General features: G+C 25.8%; 2 protein-coding genes across 2 annotated transcripts in view; one reads left to right on the top strand and one right to left on the bottom strand.

Annotated features, from left to right (window-relative positions):
- Window positions 1-16,030, bottom strand: part of LOC126896839 (uncharacterized) — a 164,108-nt gene that overhangs the window by 47,346 nt on the left and 100,732 nt on the right. The gene's annotated exons all lie outside the window — the stretch shown is intronic.
- On the top strand, window positions 8,701-14,118 carry LOC126896824 (uncharacterized). The gene is made up of 2 exons (XM_050669933.1): window positions 8,701-8,819; window positions 12,226-14,118. Exons 1-2 carry the CDS (start codon window positions 8,745-8,747, stop codon window positions 13,459-13,461), a joined length of 1,311 nt encoding a protein of 436 aa, XP_050525890.1. The 5' UTR covers window positions 8,701-8,744; the 3' UTR covers window positions 13,462-14,118.

Below are 16,030 nucleotides of genomic sequence, written 5' to 3'. Positions count from 1 at the left end.
CTTAAATTTTCCTCTGGCCTGACCAAAACAAGATTCAGAAATATTTATATCTATGTAAAAAATTTTAGGACTGAACGTTTTTTTTAAATTACTAATTTTTGGTAATAACCTTTTTAATTAAAAAATACCAACTAAAACAGTCTAATATGACCGAGGAGCCAAACTTTTATCAAAAATAATACTTTTTTTCTTTTAGTCTAATAAAGCCTAATATAATTTAAGTTAATTTTTTATTAATCTTTTATTAGTCAATCTAATTCAAGTCTAATATAATTAATGCATTCATTTTTTTTATTGTCGGTCTTTTTATTGTTTATTAAATATTGCAGTCGACAAATATTTGAATATATCCTCTATTCTTCTTTTTTTAAAACACAATAACATTTCCTGCTTACTGATTGAATCTGAATTACGATTTTGATTTTGCTAGATAGATTTTAATGCGATCTCAAAATAAGGCATTGTTGTTTTTTAACCATACAGTAGAAACAGTCTTATGGGTTTTCAACTTGTACCCTAAAGTACAACTCGTATCCACAAGGATTGGGAAAAGGTTGCAAAGCACATTTATATTCATTGATACGCTGAGGTATAAAAAACCCAGCACAGGGGGGTCGCGGCACAGTGGTGACGTGGCATAGTTGGATCAAGTATAATGATATCCGATAGTGATTAAAATCACTATCAAAATAAAACGCTTCGATGCAAATCTTTAGATAGTGTTTAATTTTAAAAAATTGGTGGATTATTTCAAAAGCTACATGATCTGCTAGTTCCTTATTAATATCCTGATTAAGATAAAGTATGTCGAATGAAAAAGAGATTATTAAAAAATATTATTTCTCATAAAAAAATTGTATTGATCAATACACTTTTCAATAAGTTATAGCATTATAAAGTTAAAAATGTAAAAAATAAAATTGAGAATTTTCACAAAATAATAGGATTTGGTAGCCATTTTCACCGTGAAGACAAAATAAAGTCCGAAATTTTTTTTTTACATAATAAAGTAGATTACATTAGCTTTAATTTAAGATATATATAAAAGTGTCAGACCTTCCGGAACACTTTCAAAAGTTAAGTTGAAAAAGTCAATTTTTTGTGAAAAAGTTGTCATTTTGAATCCCCCCCTGTAGGCAGGTAAAAAGTCAGATTTATAAAAAAAATATACCAAATGATAGGTAAAGACATCATGCATCTACAAAAAAAAGAATTATATTGATCCATACATCTTTCGAGAAGTTATAGCATTATAAAGTTAAAAATATAAAAAAGAATTTTTTTACAAAAATCGTATTTTTTTTATTAAGTTTAATGTCTGTTTTCACCATGAAGATAAAATAAAGTCCGAAATTTTTTTTTACCATTATAAAGTATATTACATTAGCTTTAATTTAAGATATATATAAAAGTGTCAGACCTTCCGGAACACTTTCAAAAGTTACGTTGAAAAAGTTCTACTTTCTATATGCATTTTTATGTTTTGAATCCCCCCTGTATTTAGGGAAATGGTCCGATTTAAAAAAACAGTATGTCGAATGAAAGATCTATATAAATACTACTTCTCATAAAAAAATTGTAATGATTCATACATTTTTCAAAAAGTTATAGCATAATAAAGTTAAAAATGGAAAATACAAAATCGAAAATTTTCACACAAAAATAGCATTCGGTAGCCATTTTTACCATGAAGATAAGATAAAGTCCGAAATTTTTTTTTTTCATGATAAAGCATATTACATTAGCTTTAATTTATTATATATATAAAATTGTCAGACCTTCCGGAACATTTTCAAAATTTAAGTTAAAACAATTAATTTTTTGAGAAAAAGTTGTCATTTTAAATCCCCCCTTTTGGGTAGGTTAAGGGTTAAATTAATGAAAAAAATATACCAAATGAAAGGTAATGACATTATGCATCTATATAAAAAAGAATTATATTGATATGTTCATTTTTGAAAAAGTTATGGTACTTTTAAGTAAAAAAAATTGAAAAAATATCGAAAATAAGCGATTTTTAAATTTGTAATTTTTTAGGAGGTTTCCCCCATTTACGGGGAACGAGGGAATTTTTTTCAATTTTTAAGGGTAATGTCTTCGACTAGATACGATTTGTGATCTTTTGACGTATCAATGAAAGAAATCGGTTTGGTGAGAGCTGAGAAAAATTGGTAACAGACACAAAAAAAAAAAAATAATAATTAAAAAAAAAAAAAAAAAACATCTTAGTAAAATCAATACATTCTCAGCTTCGCATCGAAGCTAAAATTTGTTTAAAATTTTAAGTTTTTTTTAATGATTTATTGGTTACCAAAAATTGATTTTTATTCTGAAATTGGCCAATATTATGAGATGAAACATTAAGGTAATGCTATATGAAAAGAATCTTAGTGTCACGAAGCATTTATTTTTTACTTGTACTTCTACTGTGTGTGATTTTGAATGAAAATATTGAAAACAAAAAAATATTGATTAAATTAACTCAGTTTGTGTTTTTTTTTTATTGACTAAATAATATTATAAAACACATATTTAAAAGAGTTAAAGAACATGACTGAAGAAAAAGTTGGTATCAAAAATTTAGTTATATTTACGACTATAAGTATCAGTGTATTATATTAGGTAATTAATAATAATATTAATGTTAACTAATATTAATTGCATAAACGTAATTTTAGATAAAATGTACAAACATTTAGATAGTTTAACAACTGCCTTTAAACATTTTAAACTTATAAATTTGATTATTCTAGTTCAGTCTTTTCAAATAATTTCAATCTATAAAAAGTAATTATAGAACTATAATTTATTGTTCAGGGTATTTGGTATCCACTATGAACAAATGAACGACAAAAATATGATTAACGTTAACATATGTAAGATATGTTAAGTCTGATTATAAGAATCTGCAATTTAAGATGTATATATATATACTCTATAATTAAAGTCTCAGACTTTCCGGAAAACTTTTAAAAGTTATCTTGAAAAAGTTAATTTTTTGTGAAAAAGTTCTCATTTTAAATCCCCCCTGTGGGCAGGTAAAAGGTCACATTTATAAAAAAAAATACCAAATAAAAGGTAAAGACATCATGCGTCTATGAAAAAAATGATATTGATTTGGTTATTTTTAAAAAGTTATGGCAGTTTTTAGTAAAAAAATTGAAAAAATGTCAAAAATTTGCGATTCATCAATTTGTAATTTTCCACCATTTACGGGGAATGAGGGAATTTTTTTCAATTTTTAAGGGTAATGTCTTTGATTAGATACGATTTGTGATCTTTTGACGTACCGTTGAAAGAAATCGGTTCGGTGAGAGCTGAGAGAAAGAAGTAATATACACACAAAAAAAAAAACAAAAAAAGGCATTTTAATATAATTAATACCTTCTCAGCTTCGCAGAAAGCTAAAATACATTAAAAAAAAAAACTATTGAAAATTATAACAAATTATTAACTAAATAACGAGTTAGTTCGACACCCAACAAAAGGTGACTTACCTAAGGAAGGGAATGAAAAAAAAGGTGCAGACAAAATAGTTAAAGAGCGTCAGTACGATAACAGGCGTGAATTAAATTTTTTGATTCATCAGCTAATAATTAGTTTTTAGAATCATGCATTATAACTTATTAGGATGTCAAATTTATTTTTTCAAATGTCACCGTTCATCATTAACTAGTTTTTTAATAGATTACGATGTAATTAAGAAATTGACTCATTGATAACATTTTTTGGACCAGTATTTCAGAAGTTGTTAATAATTTAAAGTTAAGACTGTAGGTAAGAATAGGTGCAGCTATATATGTCACTAGTCGTTTCCCCCTCGTAATCTTCCTTCCGCCCAGATATAAAAATGAGAATAACTTCCAAAAGTTGTTATAGTCTAGTTATTTTCTTAATTGGATTATTTTCTAATTTATAAGCCATCTAAATATGTATGTTGCCATTTAAAATAAATATAGTTTAAAAAAACTAAAAAAACACGCTTTTAAAGCACATCGAACTAAAAAGTTAAAAATAATTTTTGAAATAAGTTTAAAATAATTATGAACAAAAAATACTAGTATTATTGTGATAAAAGCATCGGGCGTTCAATATATACAAAATATGGTACAATGCACCCACGCTTTTATCACAATAATACTAGTATTTTTTGTTCATAATTATTTTAAAAATCATTTTTAACTTTTTAGTTCAATGTGCTTTAAAAGCGTGTTTTTTTAGTTTTTTTAAACTATATTTATTTTTCACTTTTTAGTTTCATGTTATGATAGTAGTTACTATCAATATCATGGTTGTAACGGGTAACGGGAAATCAGGGTTCGATTCCGGGGAGGGTGTCTGAGAAACGGCTACCACATCCAAGGAAAGCAGCAGGCGCGTAAATTACCCACTCCCGGAACATGGAGGTAGTGACGAAAAATGACGATACTGGATTCATCCTTTGTAATCGGAATGAATGAGTTCTATATTTTTAAATAAGAATAAAGTGTGTTAATATATATTTTTAATAGTAATTAGAATATATATATATATATATATATATATATACATGTAAAGCGACTTAAGTACGTAAACGTATCATGCATTAGGTATAGCCGTGTTTTGTGAGCGGGCGGGTCGGACTAACGTTATACCTGAGGTATAAACGGCGGTAGGAATATATACGTAAGCCGTATGTACTTGGATGATAATGGTCAGTCAAAATAAAAATTTGTTTATACATATATAGAGATGTGAGTCGGTATTATACATTTGTATTATACGGTATGATACACGCGTATAAAATTATTTTATACCGGCTGTATCTAAAAAAAAAAAAAAATGCTTTATCAACATTTATATTCTTTTGGATTTGATTTTAATTGATATACGCAATTGTAATTAATGATATAGATAGATTGCATTATTAGATTTAAATGTATCTATAATCGTGAATATTATTGTAGATTAATAGATATATTTTTAAAACATAATTAGTTGTCAGATCCGCCAGGGAAACATGGTTATCATAACAAACAAAAGCAATTGACTTGTGTACGGTATAACCGTGGTCTCAGTATGTTTTTAGTATTACCACACAATAATCTTGTCACATTTTAAGCGCCAACGCATGTCGGTTCAAATGGAAGAAAATAAAAGCACAGAACAGGTGAATCTGTTCTGTGGTAAAAGTATTTTGTTTTGTGATTTAAATTGTTTAAGTTTAAAGTATTATTTGCAAATTACGAACTAAGATGGGTCGTCCATCAAAGCAAAAACGAGAATGAAACAGATGAACTATTTGATAATGTCATGACATATACAAATTAAGATTATAAAATATTTCATACTTTATAAAAATTAATTCTTAGTATTCTGTGATACTAAAATTTATAATCGATAAGGTGCTTAAGTTATTTTTTTTAGGAGGGGTGAATGCGTATAACAGTCTAGTCTAGACGACGGAATATGCGATAACGCGTGGCGTTTGGAGAGTTACAAACATACATACAGGTGAAACTAATATAAGCGTGTTAAAAAGGATGATTCTAAAAAGTAATTTAGAGTTAATAATCAAGATGTATACGTAATTAAAAATGTCAAAAAATTGTTTTCCAACATTATTTATTTTGTGAGTAATCGAATTATTTATGATAAACCAATCACTCTGTATTTATAAATTGCTTTACAACTGTGTTTATTTAGTAGCGTAGCCAGTATTACAAAAATGGGGCATAGTAAAAAAATCTACAAAATTTTTATTTACCAAAATACCAAGGTGGAAAGAGTTTTACACCTTATCCTATGCTGGCTCCCCATAATGAGGTTGCATCAGGTAGATAGACGGTGTAAAGTACTGTCAAATCGTAAGGTAGAGCAAACTACAAACTGATAAGAGAGGATTTTTGTATTGAAACAATCGGGATTAGAACCGGCTATAGTATAGTTTTATAACTTCATTTACAATAGGAATATTTAAATCAGAGTGTAGAGTATGATTTGAAACATAAAAAGTAGCTTTGGTAATTAATAGTAAGATTTTTAGATTGGAATCTTTGGATACGGTTTGTGTTTGAGATTTTAGTAGCATCCTAAAGCTGTACTACAGAAGTTTCAGTAATAGTTTGTAAAGAAGTACTTTATTATTTATGTTAATGTATTGGGAAGTTAATAGTGGATGAAGGAGACGGAAATAATTCTTGTGATACATCCATATAATATAATTTTTTTTCTACGGCAAACATAATCTTATTAACTAAACAGTGTACTTGGCAGTTTGTGGATGCTGGTGGTGCGGGTACGACTTTAAATATAATACCGCTAGTCACAGATTTTCATATCTGTCATTACTTTTTTTCAGATCTCACAGGACCGTTTTCTTTCAACGATATGTTAAAAGATTACTAATCGTATCTAATTGAAGACATTGTTCTTAAAAATTTATAAAAATTTCATCGTTCCCTGTAAATGGGGGAAATCCCCTAAAAAATTACCATTTTTAAAAACGGTAAATTTCGGCATTTTTAAACTTTTTGTACTTATTTTAATGTATTTTAATCACTGCCAGATATAATCTATACTTGCTCCAACTATGCCACGTCCACACTGTGACACGACCCCACTGTGCTACCGTTTTTTATATAACCCTTTCATCCTACTTACTTTTTTTTAATTGGACCATTTTTTTTATACAGCAGGTGTCATAACTTTAAATATGTGTATAGAAAGTAGAATTTTTTGGATTTATTAATTAAATGAAAAGGTGGAGAGTTAAATTTTTTAATTTATCAGAAATATACATACCCGAACGTGAGTGTGTTTCATACATTTCAAATAATTCGAACCACAGATAGCAACACAAAATGACAATTTTTAATATTATAGTTACGGATTAGTTAATATCCCAATGATTAAATAGATTTTGATGAAGAACTGGGGGTTATAAGAGATACAGCTAGATTTAATGGTTATAACGAAAACGTAATTTCAAATTTAGTCCAAACACAAAAGTGGAATAAAGAAAGGAGACTAGTACACTCACTAGCGTGGGGAACAAAAACGAATTAAATCGCCAATTTTATATTATACGGGTATCTCAAATAGACTAGCAAGAATTTTTAAGAATATTGGTACTACTTTATTAACATTTAAAAGTAATAATTTAAGAGATTTATATGGTAACCCTAAAGTAGAAGAAGGGGGAAGATCGGACATTTAAAAACTACACTGTGAAAGTTGCAATAAACGTTAAGTAGGATAAACAAAAGAAATATAGGGATTAGGTTTAAAGAACACTTAAGAAATATTAAAAATCAAGAAGTTGATAAATCTCTTGTAGCTGAACATTTATTAACATAATCATTTCATTAAAATCATAAAATTAATTAAAAATGTAAATAATTATAAAGAAGTTAATGAAATACTTAAAAATAAGAATATTTTAATAAATTGGGATCTTGGCCCACTGGAAAATTCATCATTAAACATGTGTAAACTGGCAAAATGTGACAATCGGCTACATGATAAGATCTAGTGATAACGTCACTATTAATAAGATCACTAAGGGTATATAAGGGAGTATTTTTCGGTGACAATGTGTTAAACGTTGAAAATGTAAAATACACGATGCTAAATTAATTTTTGTGACTTTTGAATTATTTTCAAATAATTTAGTTTTAAATTAATATTTTAGATATATTTTTAATTTTAAATAAAATGTTTCCAATTGACAATAGTGCTTTTAAATTTTGGGTTTGAGAAGTTGTTAACTAAATACATATGCTGCTATCCGTTCACGTTACTATGTATGAGTACATTCCTTATGCATAGTAATAGTTATAAAAAACCTTTCTTGAATTATTTTAATAATTTTTAGTTATTTATTAAAAATATACTAAATAATCAAAATTTTTATTTTAATTAAAAATAGATAAAAACATGACTTTATTTATCTTAAAGAATTACTGACGTAATCAAATTTGTTCATTTTTATATTTAAGTAAGTTAAAAATACCGTCACGCGGATAATTTAATTTTAATAAAAAACATTTTTAGTCATAAAATATATACAGTATGATTCTATTAAAGTTATCTACTTGATTTCTCTTAAATAATAATTATCTTAAAAATATTTATGATACTTTTTAGTGTCGTATATATTGTACTTCTCGATAAATCAGTTATTTATTACTTTTTTTTATTCTTATAAGGGTTTCAACTTAATGTATTTAATTAGCAACATACATATTTAATTAGCAAGACAAGAACAAATATTTCTCCATTACTTCGAAAATTATTACCATTTTAAAATATAGACTGGAGGTGAGGCGAGATAGACGATATTCATCATTAGACACATTTTGACCAAAACCTTCCTCCAGACTAGGTATAAAAATGATAACTTCCGAAATACAGGTCAAAAATTTTGTTTTATCAGACATTTTCTTAATATGATTATCTTTATATTATTAGATAATTAAATATGTATATTGCTATTTAAGAAAAATTAAGTTAAAACCCATATAAAGAATAAGGGATGAGTTAAAAAAGTAATTAGTGTCTAATAAATTCAGAAAATGTTCACACTAAAAAATATAAAAAATAATAGTCTTGACATAATTATTATTTTAAGAAAAATTGAGTACCTAATGTTAAAACAATCACCGTGTACAAGTTAAATATATTAGGTATGTTATTGAGTATTTAAATGCCATTGTTGAACACATTTTTAATAGGTCGTAAACGAAAATTATACTTTTGCTATAATGATACGTCACATAGTATTCCAAACTATTTTTTTTGCATTATTGTATCAGCTAAATTGTCAGTCATCGAAAATGGTAAGCAGACTGAATTTATTTAAATATTTTACTAATATAAGGTATATATAGCATAGTATACTTGCTCTTTATATTTTAGCTTCAATACAAAGCTGAGAAGTTATTAAATTTACTATGATGTATTTTTTTTTATTTTTGTCTATCGCCACTTTTTCTCAGGTCTCATCGGATCGATATGATTCAACGATACGTCAAAAGATCACAAATCTTAACTAATTGAAGGCATTGCCCAAGAATTGAAAATTTTGCCCTCGTTTCATATATTTGGGGGAAATTACACGATTTTTAAAATTGGTAAATTTAGACATTTTTTAAACTTTTTTTTTCTTAAAAATTCCATAAGTTTTTTATATAAAAACCTTATGTATTTTCCTATTATTTGATATAAATTTGTTGAAAATCTGACCCTTTACATGCTCACAGGCGGGGATTCAAATAGCAACTTCAAATTAAACTTTTTCAACTTAAGTTTTGAAAATGTTCCGGAAATACTCCGAACTTCAAACATAAGTTAAAATAAAGCTTGTATTATGTACTATACGATCAAAAAAAACTTTATAAGGGTTTGCCATAGTAATGATTCCACGAATTTTTATACAATTTACAGGAATCAAACTTACTTGAAGTATAAATTTATACTTATTTTGATTATTTTGCCTCCTCAAAGTTATGAAAAGCTACTTTGAATTTTTGAACTATCTTAAATTGTCAGCTTTAGTTAATATCCGTGTAATTCACGTTGGCTGCGTATAATATAATACATTTGGGGTATAAATGTTCGAAGTAACTTTTATTGTATTTTTTCTTAATTCTTTTTTGAGATGAAAAAAAAATTCAAAGTTCGTTTGATTTTTATCTCATTTAAATTGAATAACTTGAATAATAATTATTCTCAATTCTCACTTGACCAATTTGAAAGACCAATACGTTAAAAGAACACGATTTTAATCTTGTTAAACTAATAATCAACAAATGTTGGAAAAAATCCTTTAATTTTAGAAATTCAGACAAATATCTCAAAATTACGCTATTGTATAAATTGGCCACTTTAAAAAAAACCTTTATTTAATTAAACATCTTCAAATTAATAGGAGTATAAAATTCGTTTTTATACTAAATTACACAGTAAAATAATATCAATATTATAAAATATTTTTTAGTGATTATAGACTAATATACAGAGTGATTCATTAAGAATAAGACACTCATTTTCTCGGTAACTATTGAAAATTAAAAATTTTTAGTAAGAAAATATTGTTTTATTCAAATAACTCTACAATAATATTTAGTAAAATCATATTTTTTTTTATTCCTTCAAGGTTAAAAATCATTAATTTGAATTTTTTTAAATGGGAACCCCTATTTTGAATTTGTTATTATGATTTAAAATAAAAGTATAAACAACTTTGCTCTTATAATTTTTTATTCCGATCAACCGTTTGTCTGTTACAGTTTGTTAAAGTTAAATGATTTTGTACTAAATTTCTATTATTTTACTGTTTTGAATATAGAAGTCACTATTTTTATTATAACCTAATTTTTATTGACCAAGATATGACATGTAAGATAGCAATAATAATTTACGACACACTAATTGAGAGATAATAATAATAGATTCAAATCAGGCCTTAACTATATTATTAATAACACAGTCTATTGGTTTGTACGACAAACTGCAATACTAAAGAATCAATTTCTTTGAAAACCCCAACTTTATGTGTAGTACAGTGACTTTTAATAATTGAATACTACAATAATACACAAAGTAATCTTTATTTTTGTTGACGGATACGTATTAAAATTTGTAGCATAACCTCATAAACTGAATTAAGTTAGATTATTTTATGTTACACCATAGAAAATGAGTGACTCCTGTATTCAAAACAGAAAATAATAATAGGACTTTAGTCTAAAATCATTTAACTTTAACAAGCTGTAACAGACGAACGGTTGATAAAAAAAAAAAATTATAAGAGCAAAGTTGTTTATACTTTTATTTTAAATCATAATAACAAATTTAAAATAGGGGTTCCCGTTGAAGTAAAATCAAGTTAATGTTTTTTAACCTTGAAAGGATGAAAAAAATTATGTTTTTACTTCATATTTTTGCAGAGTTTTTTGAATCAAACAATATTTTCCGTGACAAATTTAAAATTTTCAATAGTTACCAAGAAACTGAGTGTCTTATCCTTAATGAATCATTCTGTATACTTTACCTAATCAAATTTTTACGCTGATTTCAAGTCATAAAATAGATTTTTTCAAACACTTCTTTTTTGAGATTATTACTAATTAGAAACATATGAAAATATTAATTTAAAAAATTTTTTTATCAAGTTATTATTGATTTTTAATATGTTAAAACTAATACGTGCAAAATTTCAATTTAAAAATGACATTTTTAACTTATTTTTTTAATCTTTTAAAGTTGATTTATATGGATGTTCAAAATATTGAACTTTTAAACACAATTTTAACTCAACTTGCAAGTTTAGAATTTATAACATTAAATAGAAAATTCTACGTGGAATAAAATGTCCTGTTTTTTAAATTGATATGTGACCAGAAAATTATTTAATTACTACTAACAGTAATTTTTCCGTAAAAATTACCATACTAAATTATTAAATATCAATTTCATACTATATTTAATTGCTATAATAAATATTTATTCATATATTACAATTATGCATCATAAAACTTGTAATCAGAATATAAACATTTTGCTTTTTGCATAATCCATCAATTTTTGAAAACTAAACACTATCTACAGATTAGCATTGAAGGGTTTCTTATTTTAATCACTGTTAGATATCATCTATAATTGTCCCAATTATACCACCACCACTTATTGTACCATGACCCCACTGTGCTACCTTTTGTTTTAAATTAATGTTTTATGTGTAGTCACTTGTTTTATACTAATTATCATGTAATTGTCTAAAAACGGGAGGTGATAGAAAAAATCTAATTGCAGCGCTAAAAATTGATTTATTAATTTGATTTTTAATTAGTACATTTTCGTCTCTGACGAAAATCTTATAAAAGTTTATTTTATAGACCAGTGTAATTGTGAATAGAGCATAGAATTATACACATTTTTAACAGAATATTTTTATTGAAAATCTGACTATAGAAGAAAAGATGTCGGGACAATTTTTTTTTTTTAGCTCGGAGTATTTTCAAAAGTTATTTCGAAATTAAACCCTTCTTAGCTTTGTATTGATGATAGAAATTTTTTTAAGAATATCTGTTATTGTCTAAATGTTTCCACTTTGAAGTGATATCATTAGATTTGCTCTCGCTAAATAAATAAAACAGTATGTAAATTTAGAGAATAATATAATATTTTATAAATTTATTACATTATGTATAAACTTATACATGTATCCTTTTTTTTCTATAGCAATGTAAAAAAAATGCTCATTTTTTAATGCTAGTAAATGATATTTTTGAAGAATATTTACTTACGGATAAAAAACTTCAAGAACTTTTGGAACAAAATGAGAGGGATGAAAAATTTTTGATTCATCGAGACAAAAACCTTAAAGTTAAAATATGGAAATTAGGATGCAAGTACACAGAACTTTGCCTTTATATAATGTACCACATCAAATTTGACATGGTAGATAAAGATGATATAAATTATGATGTGCTAGAGGTATTTAGGGTAATTTTACATCGCATTCTATCGATATACTACTATACAATAGGTTTTACTACAAAAGAGATTTGGTACACATCAATTACTATAAATGCATTGTTTGAAAAAAAAATAACACCAGTAGAAGTTAACTTTTGTTATATCTCAAATATTTACGACTTTTGTAAAGTGAGCTTTTACCAAAATAATTTACAAAATTTTCCTAGAACATATGATAATTACCCTGATCTTAGTACAATATACGAAATATCAAAACAATTAAAATTGTATTCCGATTTTTATCCTGAGACATTTAACGAAATTTATCAGTATGAAGACGTATCGAATGTTTATAGCTTTTTTTGGGATAACACTGATGGTTATAAGACATTCATTCCTCCTAAAAAAATATTTCCAAGTTATAATGAATATCATATAGCACAGACATATTGGACAGCGTGCAAAAATTGGAAAAGAAAATATAATGATTTGTTGTTATATACTGACGCTATAAAGAGAAATTTGTTTCTGGTAACTTATTTTTATTTGGCTCTACATAGTATTTATCTTATAAATTGCTTTTCAGAAGATTTTAACAGAGAAGATTTTTTGAATTTATTTAAAATCCCATTAAACACAATAAGTGAAATCGGTGTATTTTCAGGCGAATTGTTTCAAAAACCATTTATGGGTTTCGTAGATGACATGAAAAATGATAAAATAATTAACCAGCAAACATTAATAATGTATACCACTAAAGTCATACACTCTTTCAATATACAAGCACGAGTTTTTAGCATTCCATATCTTAATTTATCTAACTTAATACGTAATAATTCAAAAAAAAATCTATTTATTCATTCAACAGTAGAAGAGCAGTTAAAGTTGTATGCTAGTGATTTGCAAAAGTATTTTGAAAATGTAAGAGCTGGAATGGCACCCGTTGATTTTATTATTTTAAAAGTATTTAAGTTTAGTCATGAATATAATCGTATTTAATTATTACTTAGTAATAAATAAATACAAGTAGTTGTAAAATTTTGTTGCATTTATTTGGTGTTTCCCTTGTATTTTTGATTTTTGTATAATAAAATTTAGGCTTTTCAGTCATATACTGTAAGAGATGATCCAAAAATGATCATACGCCATATTGATAATTTTAATATACAATTTAGTTTTACTTAATAGTGGTACTCTTAATATACGATTAAATAATATTTTCCCATTTGGAGCAAAATAGGAAATGTTTCTTCTTAGCATACACTCAGACTGGTTCACTGTGCTACAGTGGCCCAAAGATTATTATGTCTACGACAGATTGACCAAGTACCAGGGGCGGATCCAGAATTTATTCCAGGGGGGGCGTCATTACATACATTTTTTTTTTTTTTAAGAACTGATTTATTATTTTGTATTTATTACATTACACGTTTTTATTACATGATTATTACATTTCTATTTTTGAAAATTCGTTTAATGTATACTGCATAATAATGTTTTTAATTACTATAGTATATGTTTTTTGATGACTTTAAGGACATAGGTATATAAAAATAAACTCGTTAATCAAAATTAATTGCATATGAAGAACTTTATTTGAAATTAAAAGCTATTTAACAAATAAAAACAAAATATATATTTCTTACAATATTATAACTTAACACCTAAGTTTGTAACAAATACTATTAAAATAATTGAAGAATAAAATCTACTTTTCTTTTTTTGTTATTAGCAAATTNCTCATGATTACTCCATTATTCGTTCCACACTTAATATCCCTACTCTTAGTTCCAGGCGATTTGATGCAGACCGTTCATTTATCGATGCTCTCCTTAATGGTCTAATTGATGTACCAGACCTTTTGTCTTCTATATCCTTTCGTGTTTCATCCTATCCCACTAGAAATCACTTTCCCTTTCATATTCCCTCTCATCATACCTCCTATAATAATAGTAATCCAATACACAGAATGCTACGCTCTCTCAATAATACTTAGCTTTTTGGTCACATTTACTTTTATAAAATTTAACTGTCTTATATTAATTATATATTACATTTATCTTATAAATCTTAAATTTATTGTCATTATTTTGTTGTCATAGTTTCTTACTCTATGTTTTACATATATGCATGTATATTTTTTTTTCTATTCATTTTGTTATATTATGTTATATATTTATATTACCATAATATTATTCCTGTAAATTGCTGTTTGGCGTTAAATAATTAAAATAAAATAAATAAATAAATAAAAAAACTCAGCACAGTGGGGTCGCAGCACAGTGGGGACGTTGCATAGTTGGGTCCAGTATAGATTTAATCTGACAGTGATTAAAATCACTATCATAAGAAACGCTTCGATGCAAATCAGTAGATAGTGTTTAATTCTAAGAAATTGGTGGATAATTACAAAAGCTGCATGATCTGCTAGTTCCTTATTAATACCCTGATTAAGATAAAATATGTCGAATAAAAAAGGGATTATTAAAAAATATTATTTCTCATAAAAAAATTGTGTTGATTCATACACTTTTCAATGAANTTTCTCATAAAAAAATTGTGTTGATTCGTACACTTTTCAATGAGTTATAGCATTATAAAGTTAAAAATGTAACCAAACCAACCCAACATCAACTCCTATTTCCTTAATTATATCCAGATTAGTAATTCGTTTAATTATATATTACATATTTTTTATAATTAATTATTTTCAAATTATTATCGATTTTTAATATGTTAAAAGTAATCATTTTGAACCTACTTCTTTTTGTTCTTTAAAGTGAAAGTTTTAATAAAAAAAAATGAATTTATTACCATAACTTTTAACTCAACTTGCAAGTTTGAAATAAATATTATTAAATAGAAAAAAATGAAATTGGTAGATTATTTCAAAAACAACAATAACACTTATTCCCTTAATTTTACCCCGATTTATAACTATAATATATGAATACATAATAATTACAGTAATTAAATTGAGTATGAAAGTGGTATTCAATAATATAATATTGTAATTTTTACGAAGAAAACTTAAAAATAAAAAGGAGATGTATATTCATATACTNGCTATCTTTTCATGATTACTGTGTATACATATGATGATAGTGTGTATACATTACAAACTTGGCATAAATATCATGATAAGAAAATAGACAAGGCAATTATTACTTATCACTCTCATTCAAAAGTATATTGAAAAGATAGCGTTTTCTTCTGTCCTTTTCTCAATACGTATTTTAATGTTTAATACTGTAAGTAAAATAGTACATGAAAATTCAAATTTTCACAAACTTCAAAACGCTACAGAATATTTACTACTGAATATTAATAAGATATTTTTTTACTAAAATTTTTCTTAAATTCTACTCTACAAAATAGCTATCTTAGATTTTTTTTTTACATTTTATTTAAAATTTAAAAATAATTAATATTTTTAATAAAATGTAAAAAAATTAATTATTGAGATATAGCTATAGACCTAACGTATAACTATTATTTAAAAAAAAAATCAACTAAAAATATTAACTGGATCAAAAGTTATTTAAGTTGTCAGTGAGTGGTGGGCCAC

Source organism: Daktulosphaira vitifoliae, unplaced genomic scaffold (assembly GCF_025091365.1).
Source record: "Daktulosphaira vitifoliae isolate Bord-2020 unplaced genomic scaffold, ASM2509136v1 Scaffold_1, whole genome shotgun sequence".
NCBI lineage: Eukaryota > Metazoa > Arthropoda > Insecta > Hemiptera > Phylloxeridae > Daktulosphaira > Daktulosphaira vitifoliae.
This window is presented reverse-complemented; position numbering and strand designations above follow the sequence as displayed.

What these genes read in the sequence shown, in the direction of transcription:
- LOC126896824 (XM_050669933.1), top strand. Translation starts at nt 8,745, where the DNA reads ATGATACGTCACATAGTATTCCAAACTATTTTTTTTGCATTATTGTAT. An exon ending in ATTGTCAGTCATCGAAAATG is followed by an intron (nt 8,820 to 12,225) that starts GTAAGCAGACTG and finishes TTTTTTCTATAG; the next exon opens with CAATGTAAAAAAAATGCTCA.